Source organism: Chenopodium album, chromosome 5, assembly GCF_948465745.1.
Source record: "Chenopodium album chromosome 5, dcCheAlbu1.1, whole genome shotgun sequence".
Taxonomy (NCBI): Eukaryota; Viridiplantae; Streptophyta; class Magnoliopsida; order Caryophyllales; family Amaranthaceae; genus Chenopodium; species Chenopodium album.
In genome coordinates, this window is record NC_137838.1 from 11,255,726 (window position 1) to 11,272,575 (window position 16,850).

The window sequence follows — 16,850 nt, forward strand, 5'->3', positions numbered from 1 at the left end:
CTAGATTAATTTCCTATTGATTGATTTAATGCTCTGTGACTAGATTAGGCCTGATCTTTTATGCATGAGTTTGACAATATTGATTTGAGATTCGTCAGATGAGAATTGTTGTTTAGGTCTAGTTTTAATAGGCAGGTTAATTTATAAATGGTTAAGTCGAGATTCGAAAGATGAGATTTAATACTGGTAAATTAATTGTGTGATTATAATACGTAGCGAAAGCCCTTTATAATCTGATTAATGTATGCATTGATGAATGATTATTATATTCTACCCTGGAATATTATTTATTGGTGAACCTATACCCTAGATCCTTTTATATATTGTTTTCTCCCTATTCTTAATCTTCGTAGTTTAGCTTTATATTCAAATTTATATATTGGTTACTTCATAATCTAGATTATATTAGTTAATTAGGAATAGAAAGACTCGTTTCTCTGTGGATTCGACCCTACTTCCATATCTACATTAGTTAGAGGATTTAGGAATTACTTTTGATTTGGGGATACGACTTTACCCTATCAGATACTTGGTTCTCGACCACAAACAAGTTGTAGTGGTGAGAATTTATGATAAGTTGTAGGTCTCAATCTAATTATTGTTGCTGCATGTATTATAACATGTCCCCAAGCAGATGATGGCAATTTTGACCTCATTAATAATGGCCTTGCAATCAATTGTAATCTCTTAATTAGTGATTCAGCTAGACCATTTTGTGTATGAACATGAGCTACTGGGTGTTCAACATCAATTCCAATTGACATACAATAATCATTAAATGTTTGGGATGTAAATTCTCCAACATTGTCAAGTCTTATTTTCTTTATTGTATGATCTGGGAATTGTGCTCTTAATTTGATGATTTGTGCAAGTAATTTTGCAAAGGCAACATTTCTACTTGAAAGTAGACTAACATGTGACCATCGTGTAGAAGCATCAACTAAAACCATGAAATATCGAAATGGTCCACATGTTGGATTAATTGGCCCGCATATATCTCCCTGAATTCTTTCCAAGAATTTTGGAGATTCAGTAGCAATTTTGTTCATAGATGGCCTTATTATTAATTTGCCAAGTGAACATGCAGAGCAAGTTAATTCATTTGATCGGGGAATTTTGACATTTCTTATTGAATGTCCAACTGAATGTGCTATTATTCTTTGCATCATCCCAGTTGCTGGATGTCCCAAACGATCATGCCATAAAATAATCAAATGTTTGTTATCTAACTTCTGGTTAGATACCATATTGATTTCCACAGGTCGTATGTTTATACGATATAACCCCGAAGAATATGCTGGCAATTTCTCATATATATGTTTCTTGCCATGTTTTTCTGCCGTGAGGCATATATACTCCCTTTGATCTGTCGTCATTGTTTCTAGGTGATAGCCATTTTGGCGTACATCTTTAAAGCTTATGAGATTTCTTCGAGATTTACTCGAATATAAAGCATTATTTATTATTAATTTTGTTCCATTTGGAAGCATTATACAAGCCTTTCCAGATCCTTCAATTAATTTAGCTGACCCGGAAATGGTGTTTACATTTGCTTGAAACAACTTTAGTTGTGAAAAATATTTTCTATCCTTTAAGATAGTATGTATTGTTCCACTGTCCAAAAGGCATTGATATTCGGAACTAACTTCATGCAGATCCATATCTTCATAAAATAAATTTGAGATTAGTTTAGAATAATATCATACAAACTTTTATTGATGATAGAGATTAAAAGTACATGACTAGAAATTTAAAATACAGGACATAAAGAAAATACATTAAAACATAATATATGTTACATTAGTAGATGGGAAACCTAAGCATTAGTGTTTTCTCCAAGAATGAAATCATTTCCAATTTCAGCATTATCCATGAAATAATCAGACACATCAAGGCTGGGACAAGGAGCATTTTCCTCGCTAACATAATTTGCTTCTGCATTTTTCTCTTTGCCTTTTACAGAAGCATGGTAAAGGTCTACCAAATGTTTGGCCGTACGACAAGTACGTCCCCAATGTCAAGTCATGCCACATCTGTAACATGTGTCTTTTCCTTTCGAAGGGGTTTGTTTGTGGCTTCCAGACGACTGTCCCTTTTGTTTTTCAAAATTTTTGAAATTACTGTTTCTTTGAAAATTGTTTCTACCACGACCACGGCTGCGTCCGCGATAATTTCCACGGCCATTGTAATTTCCACGCCCACCTCTTCGTGTAGCATTTGACTCGGGTGGATAAGAATTTGTTGCATTTGCCTCATGATGAGTAGCCAAAGACCCAGTTGGCCTCAGGTTATGAATTTTCAACAGAATTTCACTATTTTGTTCCGCAACAAGCAATACACTCATTAATTCATTAAACTTTTTGAAACCTCTTTCACGATATTGTTCTTGCAACAGTATGTTACTTGCATGAAAGGTAGTGAATGTTTTTTCAATCATCTGTTCATCCGTAACTGGATGATCACAATATCTCAATATAGACACTATCTCATGTATGGTTGAATTATAATCAATTACAGATTTGAAATCCTGGAACCGTAAATTCGTCCAGTCAAATAGTGCCTTAGGAAGGAGCACCCTTTTGTGGTGTCCGAATCTTTCATTAAGACAATCCCATAATTCTTTGGGATCTTCAACCATCATGTACTCAGTTTTAAGGCCTTCATGTAAATGATGCCTTAACAACACTAAGGCTTTTGCCTTATCTTGTTCAGTGATAGGTTTTTCAACCGTCATTGCAGAAGAGGTAGCATAAGTTGTTTGACTAGAGGGACTTTTATTTTCTTTAACGGTATGCTCCAAGCCTTGAGCTTTCAAATTCATCATTGCATCCACTTTCCATTCCAGAAATTTCTTTCCAGATAAATCTAAGATGTTAAATTGTCTTTTCATAAGGTCTCCCATTTTAGCTACAACAAATTACATGATAATTAGTTTATAATGGCAAATTATATGTACAACTCACATGTTTAGTTCTTACATATTTATAATTAGGTCAATAAAACACGTGATAATTAAATTTAATAATAATAAACCATAAATAATGTAGTCTTTTCTCCCCCTTGGTTTATTATTGTGAGTAATTATATGATTAGGCAAAAATTAATCATGTTAGTTGCAAAAACGACAACAATAACAGTAGTAACAATAATTATAATGATAACGATAATATTATACAATGATGATTAATAACAACAAACAAACATAATAAAACAAAAACAAGCTTTTAATATACTAAAACGACAAAATAAGTGATTTTTACTTATACATAATGACAAAAATTAATATTGCTACTAATAAAACTACAAGCGCCGTAATTAGAAGGAAATATTGTTTTATCTTCTTTAAATCTTCTTCAAAGGTGAAGTTGTGGGTGTTTTGGGTGTTCTGGTTGCCGTCGTCGTGGAACATATCGGAGAAGAAGGGGGTGATAAAATTTTTAGGTGATTTTTGGATAAAAAGTGGGAAGGGATAAGGGACTTATGGTGAAATCGGGGAAAAATCCGCCTTTTATAGAGGTAGGTTTATCCGTTACTGTTCTGTACAACTGTAAAAATATCATATAATAGTCTAATGTACTGGCATAAAATTATGGTCCATATATATATTTATAATTGTAAAAGGTTATCACACTGGGAATGCAAACCATAGTGGTCCGAGAACCCTAATATCTATAAAAGATCATGAGTTCGAAAACGGAAATAAACACAAAAAGTATGTAAAAGTAAGAAAAATAATAAGTATAAAATGCTGCATCTTTTTGTTAATCTAGTTAATAATATGCATGCAAAGTTTCTAATAGGCAATTACAATAACTAAAAAATTTACGTAAAATGAGTATGTAATATCAACATGAATCAAACAAAGAAACATCAACATGAATAAAACAAGAGATGATAAAAATGAATTCACAAGTAAGAGAACTTTCACCGTTGTTTTTGAGGTATATATATATAATACAGTAAATGTTTGAGTTTCTGGTATAGAGGATCTCAAATATGGGCAACTATAGAGCATACTCCTCGAAACATTTAGAAGTAGATAGTATTATTTGTTATAAATTTTTATAAGTAGGTATAAATATACCTGACTGGAAACTGGTGTTGATAACGTGTTAAAGGTTTATCGATAGGAAGTCTTTTAATCAGTGAAAGGAGAAGTAAAGAAGAAGTAAAAATAGGAATAGAGGATCCCAAATATGGGCAACTATAGAGCATACTCCTCGAAACATTTAGAAGTAGATAGTATTATTTGTTATAAATTTTTATAAGTAGGTATAAATATACCTGACTGGAAACTGGTGTTGATAACGTGTTAAATGTTTATCGATTGGAAGTCTTTTAATCAGTGAAAGGAGAAGTAAAGAAGAAGTAAAAATAGGATGAGTAAATTGTAGTATTGCACCGGCAACATGACTTATATAGCCAAGAGCTTTACATATAATGTCATACAAGTTCACAAGTATTTGGACTTGTGTGAACATTGTGAAATCAAATCAAATAATAGGCATTCACGTTTATCTTCTAACATGTTTATAATTTTTATAAATCATAAAATGTGCTCAAAATTATGTACTATGTACTCTGAATGATTATAGTGTATAGAACACTCCAGACTTCACTCAAAGCACTACCCTAAAAAACCTCATTTCAAAATTGCACTCTCACAAATCATCACATACCACACCTCCACCAACAAAACCCTACACCAAACTCAAATCAACCGTTCATTTCATCATACCACTCAAATCAACGGTTAAAACAGCTCGTTCCCACCAAAACAAACGTAAACCCAACTACACCAGATCACCATTTTCAAGCTCTTTCTCAAATCAAACACCAAAAATCGCAAAAACCTGAAAACCCTTCTCATTTCACTCGAAACAGAGAAAACCCAACACACTCTCGAACTTCCCCACTCTCTCTCCTCCGCCGTCGCTTTCTCTCTCCTCTCGTAACCATTTTCTCTCTCTTCATTTCTTCCTTGTTGCTGCGATCTAGCTTCATTATCGTATTTTTGAATCTTATTGTTTTGATTTATATTATATGGTTTTTTAATTTTACTCTGATGTTGATTATGAACTTATTTATGTTGAAATTGTTCGATTTGATTTGTTTTTAGGTTATTAATCAGTTTGTGAGGTTTCAGAGTTGAAGTTTCAGTTCCTTTAGTCTACTATTATGGCGGTATGTTTTTGTTCTTGTAATATGATGCTTTGCTTAGTAAATTGGAGCGTACTAGACTCTGACTAATCTGGATTTGAGTTGCCGGGTTGGCGGTTTATTTAAGTTTTGAGGAAATGGGGTTGAATGTTTTAATGAATTTGTGTATTATTTGGGGTGTTGTGTAGGTTGATAGAATCTTGAAAGATGAAGCTTCTGAGGAGAAGGGAGATCGTGCTAGAATGGTGAGTTTCTTGTTTGCTAGATTGGAGTTTAGCTGATTATAGTGTAATCTGTATGTTGTGTCGCACTCGATAATTGGGATTTTTTTTAAAATTTGTTTATGTTGATGTTGTTTTATGCATTTTATAAGCTTATTGATTTGTGAATATAAAATGGAGAGAAACTCATGGAATAAAATTCTGCTGCCTAAATCTGATGAATATTCTTTACAAGGTTTAGAAGCTTGAATAGACATTTGAATGTGTAGTGAAGGTAGTTAACCTATACTTTGGTATGGCCAAATGGGTGTTAGGTATTGGTAATTTGGTGTGCTTTGGGATGTCTGATTTTTCATAGCTCATTAATTGATACATAGAGGCATCTTCTTAAATTTGGATACAATTGCAGCAATATGCCATTTTTCCCATTAAGCATAAAGATAAAGAAGCATATGGTTTTTTAATTGAAAATCCTAATGGATTAATGAAAGTTTGTGCATAATGTAAGATTTTACCTGATAAAGGGTAAACTAGTGATTGTCTCAACCAATTGTTGCTTTTCATAATTTTCTGTATAGTGAGGAAAGCATGAGTCCTCAATGTGATAAATAATTACTTGATATATAAATCCCTCTTAAGTATGGGATTGTAGATTATGGGAATGTAGATTTACCATACATTATTATAACTAGGCTTTTGTCGCGTCCAACGTCCGGGCTTATTATAGGAATAATATTTTAAGTTTTTTATGCTTTTGAACACATAGTTAAATAGTAGCATGAATACATGGTTGAGTATTGGTTGATAGTTTCTAAGCAGGAATAATTTTGCCTCTCATACAATTAATTTGTATGGAATTCTAAATAATTTAAGTAATTAATTTTTGGAGTATTGAATTCAAATGAGGCTACTAATGAAGGGGGAAGAAGATTGTGGGACTAAAATTGAAGGCAAAATGTATAGTTAATTTTGATAAAAAGGTTGTATTTGAAGAGATGAGATGTAGATGAGTTGCGTGGGAGATGAAGAAGCTCAAGATGCTTCTCTTCTATTGGTTTGGATTTTTGTGGGTTTATCAATATTTATTTTAAGAAAAATGAAAAGTTCTAGAAGCGTAATGAAAGAGTTAAGTAGGAAAGCTTAGTCACGTGACTTATTGGGTTGGAAAAGTGAAGAAGATGGGTGTGTGTTTTTGGTTTGACTTTTTAAATATTAAGTATAGATATAGATTTCTATCTATGATATAATGGGGTTAGAGTATGTCATTTGGGCATAAGGGAGTGCGTTTTTGTGGTCTAGGCAAAGCGATTTTGATGGGCGCGCCACCTTAAGGTGTATTGAGGCGCACAACAGGCTTTACACCTTTTTTTTTGTTTTTGTTTTTGTTTTTTTTTTTTTTTTTTGTTTGTTTTTTTTTTTTTTTGGTTTTTTCTATTTTTTATTTTTCTTTTTACATGCGCCTCACTTCAACTAGGCGCACCTTACTACCTTAGGCACATCGAATTCACTGAGCCTTAAGAGTTTTTATTTTATTTTATTTTTTTTATTTATTTTTTTTATACATTTAATTTCAATACTATTCATGTGTTGGAGATCTATAGATTAAGAGTTTAAGATTTTAATATTGTTCATTTTGAATCATAAAACAATGACATTGAAATAGCGGTACCCATTTATCATTTCAAAGGTCATGTGTTTGATTCTTGGCATCCACAATGTTTATTTTCCGTCAATGAGGGGCTATGATGAAATTAAAGCCCTTGGATGAGATGAAGGTGTTTTGTAGTACATAAACTTTCTTAGGAACGCTTTTTAATACTTCCTACGAAGTATTGCTATAGATTAAACAGGTGCTTTATGGGTGGGAATATTGCACCATTTTAAGTCATCAAAAGAAAAATGTTATAAGTGTTGCTTGAATATGGAACATGTGGCATTGTTTGCTTGTAAAATTATTGACTTTTATTATTTTGTTGACAAAGTTTTATTCTTTTTAACTCTTATTTTATCAGGCTACATTTATTGGCGCACTTGCGATTGTAGACTTAATCAAAACAACTTTGGGACCAAAGGGAATGGTATTGTTCTCATTTCTCATGAATTTAAGCTTTTGTGATCTATTTCATGTATGTGATTGTGCTCCAACTTTGACTTATTACTATTCATTTGTTTGTTATAGGACAAGATTTTGCAGTCAACTGGTCGAGGTCATAATGTTACTGTGACAAATGATGGGGCGACAATCATGAAGTCCCTTCACATTGATAATCCTGCAGCCAAAGTTCTTATTGGTATCCTTTAAAGGTCCCCCCCCCCCCCCCCCCCTCCTCTTCTATTATTTTATGGTCTTTGTTCAGATGGAATGAAAGAATCACATGAATACATCATACACTGTTATTATTTAGCTAATTATTTCTCATGAATCTTGACAACCCAATCTTTCAAAGTAAAGTTTTTTTTTTCAAAAAAATAAATCCCTACTTCATGTTGTTATTGTAGGAACAACAGGTAGTCTTATTTTTAAAATTAGCACACTATAAAGAATGAGATATTCACACTAAGCATGTGCAAAGGGGAAAATTGAGGTGTGTTATATGTTTGTCTGTATTTTTGTAGAAATTGTTGGTGTGTATATTTTAGTTGATTGAAGGATAAGTAGTTTGGACCAGTGAGGTTCTTGTTGCATGTTGTCCTTAACCTAAAGTCAGATATTTCAAAGACACAAGATGATGAAGTTGGTGATGGGACAACATCAGTTGTTGTCTTGGCTGGAGAGCTGTTAAGAGAGGCTGAAAAGCTGGTTGCAATGAAGATTCATCCCATGACCATAATAGCAGGTTAGTAATTTGATCTTTAGAAGTTTTGCTGTTATTGGTATGTGGGTATGCAGATGTTCCTCATGCTGCTAAATTTATTTAATTTTCTTTGATCCTTATCTTCAGTATAGTTTATCCTTTCTTTCTGTTGGTGTATGTTTGCTTGTTTTTCATTAATGAGATTTCTCCTTGGAATTAGATTCCTTGATTTGGTATACCAAGTAGTTCGGTAAGCGCGTTGAACAATGTAGGGATCAGAATAGCATGAAGTTAGTGTTACTCAAGTCTACCTCAGATCGGCCCAACTTAATTGGTTAGACCTGGTGTTGGCGGTCTGGTTCTGAATTGTCGTTGGTGTCGGGTGTGAGGCCCAACTTTCTGTCTTAATGTATTGGACCCAACGTCTTTTAAGGTGCAGTGTGACCCTGCCCCTATGCAGAAGATTCGGACTGAAGCTTTAAAAGGAAGCCCATATATTATAACTGTATAATGTAAGAAGATGAAGTGCGAAGCTTGCAATACATCTTCAAGAAAAGGGATTTGGTAATCATTGGGTGAATTACATGCCCATGTTTTGATGTATGGAAGCATCTTAACCAGCTTGTTACATCTTGCGCTTGTCTTTTTTATATGTTATTTAGACTTTGCTAGTTGCCGTTTGGCTGGAAATTTACCAGCAGTACTAGTCTTCTAAGGAAAAAATTTTGAAGTGCAATATAAACTCTCTAATTTTTCATAATTTTGTGTTTAATCACTTGGTTGAGCATGATAAATAATCAACTCAATTTCAAATTCTTCAGTTTTCAAGATTTAAATATGAGAACTCAGTATCAAGTACTGCCATATTTTGTGTTCTCAGCTTCTCAGTCCTACTACAGAGATTTTTGAAAACTGAGGGAGTTAATCGGTATTTAACTTGCCCCACGGATTTTTTTGCATAAGCATGGGTTTTGGGCGCTTGTATTGTTTTTTGTCTTGGTGAAGTGAAGAGGAAAAAACTTGGAGCAAATGCATATTGGTCATGCTTCTTGTAATGAAGTCACCAGGCTCTGTTCCCTGTGATAATCCATGGTACTTTATCTGTGTGCTGGCCAACAATTGTCAGTATCTACATTGTCTATTGGTAAATTTTTTTCGGCTTTCTGTCTCACGGACATTAAGGGCGCTATGACTAATCTTTGTGAACAGTTTACTTGTTTAGTTTCAGTAGTTATCTGGAGAGACTCATTTGCTATGATTTTGGGTGTAATGAATTGAATCTTTAATCCAATTGCTATTTAGTTACTTATTAGTTTGTACCTTTACTTTTTAAATGGAGAATTGTAGCTGATGGTACCCCAATCTTTCTGTAACCTGCACAAAGACTCACCTGCCAATTAGCTTCCCCTGTATAGAAGTATACCATATTAGGCTATGGTATACTGCTATGGTCCTATGGCTCTGTCTGAAAGAATTGGTCAAACTTAGGCTGCTGGTTATTGGCAATAACTATATGATGGATGGTCTCATATGTCGAAATATAGCTGGCTTTTCCTGATTTTTTTTTTCCCGATTGGTATCAATTTAGTTGAGCAAGTGTCTGTAATATATGTATTGGCTATTTTTTTTTTGTTAATGTTAATTGTGTGCTGTACTTTTTACTACCTAATATAAACATGCTATTTCCAGCAGAATTTTATGTTCTTGATAATAGGAGCCTCTGATTTTATGTTGCTGATAATATGAGCCTCTGATTTTATGTCATAAAGGTTATAGGGGGTGGCTTCTCATATTGCTCTGAGTTCTGACTATTGAGGTTGAAATTTTGTCATCCAGGTTATAGAATGGCTTCTGAATGTGCTCATAATGCATTGCTGAAGAGGGTGATTGACAACAAAGAAGATACAGGTACTGATATTAGCTGTCCTCTTATAAACTTTCTTTCATAATTGCGTTTTGTAATTTCTCATGGATGTATGACCTCCTATACAATGCAGATAAATTCAGGTCAGACTTGATGAACATTGCAATGACTACATTGAGTTCAAAAATATTGTCCCAGGACAAGGAACACTTTGCCAATATGGCAGTGGATGCAGTTATGAGGCTGAAGGTAATAAAATTAAAGCATTATGGCTTCTTATGTACACATTGATGTTAATTTTGACATTTATAGTGCTTCTGCTTAACTCAGCTGTACTGTTGTGTTCATGCAGTATTTTTGCTTGGGTGTATGACAATAGAGTTTATTTTTTTGATCCTCTAATTAATGTGGTGTTCTTGACAATTTGCAGGGCAGCACAAATCTGGAGGCCATCCAGATCATCAAGAAACCCGGAGGTTCCCTGAGAGATTCGTTTTTAGATGAAGGGTATGCCTTATCTCCCAAGCTATTTCATAAATTCACCAGTAGTAGATTTGCAGTAGTTCTCTAGTTACATTTTAGATTTTTATTAGTTATGTGAATTACAAACTGTGTACTGTACTTTTTATTATTAGTTATTTTTTTCAATTACTGAACTGACTTGCATGAATGAGACCTTCGTTTTTGTGAATTTGTTGCCAGAAAAAGTAAATAGAAAATGTTTTTATTTGTTGAATATCACCTATATCAGTATTTTTTTTAAAACTATTATTATTTGTATTTTTTGTTTAAAAATTGTTTTCATCTTCATGGCTTGTGAGCTTATGTGAATTTCTTACTACTACAGATTTATTTTGGACAAAAAGATTGGTGTTGGACAGCCGAAGCGTATAGAAAATGCTAATATTTTAGTGGCAAACACTGCAATGGACACAGACAAAGTTAAGATCTATGGGGCACGTGTACGTGTTGATTCAATGGCTAAGGTGGCTGAGATCGAGGGAGCAGAAAAGGACAAGATGAGGGAGAAAGTGAAGAAGATTATTGGTCATGGAATTAATTGTTTTGTTAACCGGCAGTTAATTTACAATTTCCCAGAGGAACTCTTTGCTGATGCTGGAGTGCTTGCCATCGAGCATGCTGATTTTGATGGTATTGAACGCCTTGCTCTGGTGACTGGTGGGGAGATTGCATCAACCTTTGATAATCCTGAATCTGTTAAACTTGGACATTGCAAACTGATCGAGGAAATTATGATTGGGGAAGACAAGCTAATTCATTTCTCTGGAGTTGAGATGGGACAGGCGTGCACAGTTGTACTGAGAGGTGCAAGGTATGTATTTCTCTATTTGTATTCCTCTCATTTATGCTTTATTTTTTTAGATGCAATGCTTTTCTTATTTTAATGTTTTCAATAGTTGGTACCATTCTGATTTTGGTAAATTCCAAGTGCAGAATTATCCAAAATGCGCTTGTCTGCTTAACCCTATTATCTCTCTTTAACTCTTCACAAATCAAATCCCCACAACCTCTAATCATCGAAACAACATAACCATAGATAACCCCTTCCAACCTATCTATACTTCATTATTACATCATCTACAACTCATTACCACCTTTTTTTTAATATCCTTTTCAATCTCCCATCATTTTTATCTTCTACCCACAAGCTCTCAACTAATCTCATTGTTCATCAAGCCACCTCCCTCATTGCCATATCTTTGCTGATCATCAAAGCCACCTCCCTCACTGCCATATCTTTGCTGATCATCAAAGCCACCACCCATCTTTGTGGCGAAAAACTACTAACAAACACTGCCACATCAACCATCAGATGTTCTCTCTTTTATGTTTCTTGATTTTGTCTTTATTTTCCCTCTTTATCTCATTTCTTATTTTCTCAAGCTTTCAGTGTGGGTGACTTCATTTTTTAGTGGCGGCAATGGTTGATTCTATAAACAACAGAGGAATTAGTATCTTCCTTCTTCTTTCTTAATTATTTCCATTAAAATGAAATAGATGTGATCTTGTGCATGCTGTTCATTTCACTTTTGTATTCCTTTTCTTTTCCTGCTGGAATAAGTTTGTTTACTGCTTGTTAATATAAAAAGGTTGGTGTACTGATCTGCCAGACTTTTTATTGGAACGTCGCTGTGGTGGTGTTTGATTAAGTTGCTATTGCCTTTTTTTTTTTTTTAAGAAGAGACTTACTGTCAGTCTGTCTAGTGTCTGGTAATCAGCTGAAGGAGCTAACAGTAAAGGAAAGTGCTAATAAACAAAGCATTGAGATAATATTGTCATATGTAATTGGCTATGCATGACTGCTTATTACATATTGAAGATGTTCCTCTGATGTTAGCTATTGAAAACGTCATGTGGTTGCTGCTCTTAATTTCTTCTGACAGTTTATTCTGTTTTGAATTTTCCTTGTTGGTTTGAGAGCTGAGCATTATTGTACAGATTAGATGACCAATATTCTTTTTTCGCCTTCACAAATCTATATAGAAATTGGTAGTCTATATCATCTGAATCTGAACTGACTCACTGAGGGAGTCAATATTTACATTATTTCGACGCTTTGCTACTGATATTGCCCTTGTTATGAGCCTTATTGAAGGCATTGACATTGGCCTTAGAATATTTGGAAACCTTATACTACGTATTTGCTGTTAATTGGCTAATTCATCTTTACCTACATGTGTTCGTGAATCATTCTTTTGGTAGATTTATAAATTTGTTGACAGGCATTATTCGTGACTACCTGTTTAATTGCCTGTGTATATCTTGAGTTAAACATATCTTGCTATCTTTATGCAGTGAGCATGTGCTTGATGAGGCTGAAAGGTCTTTACACGATGCCCTGTGTGTGCTGTCGCAGACGGTGAATGATAGCAGGGTTTTGCTTGGGGGTGGTTGGCCTGAAATGGTCATGGCAAAAGAGATAGATGATCTTGCTAGAAAAACTCCTGGAAAGAAGTCTCATGCCATTGAAGCTTTCTCACGGGCACTCCAGGCGATACCGACGATTATTGCTGACAATGCTGGATTAGACAGTGCAGAGTTGATTTCAAAGCTTCGTGCAGAGCACCACAAGGAAGGCAGTACTGCAGGAATAGATGTGATCACTGGAGCTGTAAGTAGACTTCCAATCTTTATTCTAAAACATGCTAATAAGAGTTGTGTTGGCCGCTTTAACTATATGCATTTAATTACTGATGCTAAAGTGGCCATATTTCTCTAGTCTATTTCTTCTTATCAATTGCAGTGTCGTCTACCACAAGTAGATTGTTGTCAGTTAGGCAAGTGCATGTTAGAACATTGGACTGGAAATAGAAAAGTCACGCTCTATGTTACTTTTGGACTGCTAGAGTGCTAGCTACAGTGAACTTTGCCCATTTACTGGATAGATGGGTCGATGGGACATGATTGTCTATTATATTCACATGGATCAATGGTTAAATTGTTGGGAAATCGGTCGTAACTATTTGTGGTTTTGAATCCTGTAAACCCCTCCCCTTGTGTTTTTGAGGTTTGCCTTGATTTTTTTTTTTCCTTCTTATAATCATGTGAGTAATGTTTAAGAAATTGGATTCCTGCAGGTTGGAGATATGTCTGTTCTGGGAATCTCAGAGTCTTTTAAGGTAAAGCAGGCTGTTTTATTATCTGCTATTGAAGCAGCTGAAGGACTCCTTAGGGTTGACGAGATCATCAGATGTGCCCCAAGGAGGAGAGAAGATAGAATGTAAAGCTGAGATTTGGTTTTTGTATCATCGGACCTTAGATTTTGTACTAGTGTTTTTTTTTTCTTGATTTAGAAGGCAGTCTGGGATTTTGCTTTTCTTCCCTGTGCAATATGCTGTTCCGTGGCATATTATGAATTTGTTGCTGCGATGGTGTTGAATGTTCTAGCTGATATTTTGTACATTGAATATTGCAACATTAAAGTTTTGGTGGAAGAACAGCAAGTGTGAATTGGTGTAAGAATAGGATAGTGATGAATTTCTTAAACTTGATATAATTACCACTTTTTGTGACTTAATCAAGTAAAATTGCTTTTGTTTTTAGTGATAGGCAATGGCTTCTTGGAGACAATGGTGACTATTGCTTATTTTCGGATAGCTCTTTTCACCCGTGTATCCCTCCCTCACCCCCCCCCCCCCCCCCCCTTCTAAATCGCTAGCTTTTGATCTCTTTTCAAAAGAAGTATTACGGTTTTGACTGCTGTAAAGCCTGTGGCCGTAGTTTCAAACATCTTGCATTAGTAAAAACTAAGAAACCAAGCAAACCAAAAGGGAAAGACCTTAAAAAGGGGACTAGACTGACGAAGATTTGTATTGGTGATTTTTGCTATCTAGAGCTTCTCATTGCGTATGATACCTTCAAATCTTTAATAAATCAATTAGTACAAGTTACCTATACGACATTACATGAGTACCATATATTCTCAATGCTTTGAGTATAAGGTTTATCTTTACTCCAATTATTCAATACAAACTGTCATACACTAAAAAATACTCACCTCGGTTTTTTATTAGTTGACACGTAATCCTTTTTAGGAAGTTTTTTTATTAGTTGACACGTTTTTTTTTGGGTAAGTTTTATACCTTGCTTTTTAAGTGTACCTCACTTGCTTCATCACTCTCTCTCTCTCCTCTCCTTAACATGTGTGCTTAAATTAAACGCGTCAACTAAATAGAAACGGATGAAGTAAATTTTAACACAAATTTTTACATAGAAAATATGGTTATTGATGTTTGTAATAACTCTAGCCTATTCTTTCTTCTAATAAGTTACGAAATTCCCTTGTGAGAAGGACTTCCTAATATTAATTTCCTTACGTTTATGAAAAAAGAAAAAACAAATTACCACATAGAATATACAATACTATAACGAACTATTTTTTTCATTTAACGCACTCAACTCTTTGTATCACGCAACTACTCAATGCAATTTTTTTCACAATGTAGAGTGATAAGGTTTAATTATATCGTCAATGCTATTTGTACTAAAAAGTATTTAACCCAACTCATTTGATTAGTTTAGGGATAAGGATTGAACATCATTTTAAACAGAGTTAAGTATAATGTTGGGTACTAACATTTTCATTTTTTCACTTTTTGGGTACTCTCACTTTTTTTTTCACCTTTTGGGACCTCTAGTTAAGTTTCAGGCCAATTAACTCAACATAAACTCACCTTAGCAAAAGTGAGTCCCCTATTTCAGTTTTTAGGCAAAAAAAAGTTAGTCCCCTCCTTGGAAAACGTTAGAAATAAGTGAGTACCTTCATTAATTTAAGCATACATATCCAAATGCATATAAATATATTCCAAATATTTTTAACAAAAAAAATAAATTCCCAAAAATTGAAGGTGTGTGTTGCAAATATTCAACTAGCCCTTGAAATTCATCTCCCTCCACCTCCTACAAGTGTTTGAGGCAGCGGCTATTGACACTGCATCTAGTCTTGTGAAAACATGAAAACGGAGGACATCAAGGTGTAGCAAAGGGTGAGCATTCTCAAGTCCGTCCATTTAAATCCTACAATCACCAAACATAATAATTTTTTAAATTTCTAACACTGACACTCTGTTTTCAACTAAACCCTAATCATAACTCACAATAGAGATTAAGGACAACCAACTGAAACAATCAACATACACATAACCTAAATGTACACAACTACCAACACATCCAGCATCTAAATTCAACACTAATTTGCATAATTCAACCAACAACAACAAAAAAAAAATTCAAAACCCTAAACCCTATTTCAACCCAGATCAAAATACATACATTTTCGAAGAAAAAAACTTGCATAGTAACGGAGTATGTTGCTTACCTCAGTATTCTTGCGAAATTCTTGGACAATTGCCAGATTTGGGAGCCACCAAAGATGAAGAATATTCAGAAGAAGAAGAAGAGAGAATTTGCAGAGCAGGGGAATAAATGTGATAAAATGGCGCCTAAATGGACTAAATACCCAGTACATACGAAAGGTTTAATTTTGGACCACTAATTTACGTAACTTGCTGCACAATTTCCCTCTTCCCTGTAGACACGTGTACGTCCCCTAGAGGCCCCCATCCAATCATGGTCGGGTACAATTAATAGGGAACTAACATTTTTTGGGGAATAAATTCTTTAACCCAAGGTACTAACTTATTTAATACAAGGTACTCACTTATCACCGGATTGTACACTTGAGTACCCAAACGGTGAAAAAAAAAGTGGGAGTACCCAAAAGATGAAAAATTGTAAATGTTAGTACCCAAATTTGTACTTAACTCTTTTAAACAAGGCTAACATTGACTATTACTTTTGATTGAGGGAGATAAACATTTATCAAAATACATTCATCTAAACGATAAAAAGAAACCATATAAAAATTAAATTACTTGATAAATATTTTGATCTTCTAATACTCACGATTGTTCCTTTTATCTATGAAGTATTCTTATCTTTAAATATTCACCGTTATTATTAAACAGAGGAAGTAGTGAGGACTAAAATATTAAAAAGCACATGGGGATGAGAGAAAGGAGGAGAGAGATGGGTAAGTGGGGCCATTTTTTAAATGTACCATTGAAAGCTTAGATAGTACCATTGACTATGTAGTGATACTATTTTTACCGTAGTGATACTATTTCTACACATAGTGAGTACCACTGAATGAATATATAATACCACTACATACCTAAATAGTATCACTGAAATGTTCAATGATATCATTTAATCATCTAGTGATACAATTGATCACCCAGTGGTACTATTCTAACTTCAGAAATGCATTTACGTAAAATGACCCCCATG

At 34.2% G+C, this 16,850-nt stretch overlaps 1 protein-coding gene across 1 annotated transcript; it reads left to right on the forward strand.

Moving 5' to 3' along the window:
- Positions 1–4,811: 4,811 nt before the first annotated feature.
- LOC145631884 (T-complex protein 1 subunit beta-like) lies at positions 4,812–14,110 on the forward strand. The gene is made up of 12 exons (XM_081684106.1): positions 4,812–4,951; positions 5,120–5,184; positions 5,349–5,405; positions 7,394–7,459; positions 7,561–7,672; positions 8,090–8,218; positions 10,013–10,084; positions 10,174–10,289; positions 10,471–10,547; positions 10,888–11,373; positions 12,858–13,173; positions 13,640–14,110. Exons 2-12 carry the CDS (start codon positions 5,179–5,181, stop codon positions 13,784–13,786), a joined length of 1,584 nt encoding a protein of 527 aa, XP_081540232.1. The 5' UTR covers positions 4,812–4,951; positions 5,120–5,178; the 3' UTR covers positions 13,787–14,110.
- Positions 14,111–16,850: the final 2,740 nt, after the last annotated feature.

Bases quoted from the DNA above. Each gene is read 5' to 3' on its own strand.
- LOC145631884 (XM_081684106.1), top strand. The intron at 7,460-7,560 runs GTATTGTTCTCA...TGTTTGTTATAG, and splicing joins CTTTGGGACCAAAGGGAATG to GACAAGATTTTGCAGTCAAC. The intron at 11,374-12,857 runs GTATGTATTTCT...ATCTTTATGCAG, and splicing joins GTTGTACTGAGAGGTGCAAG to TGAGCATGTGCTTGATGAGG.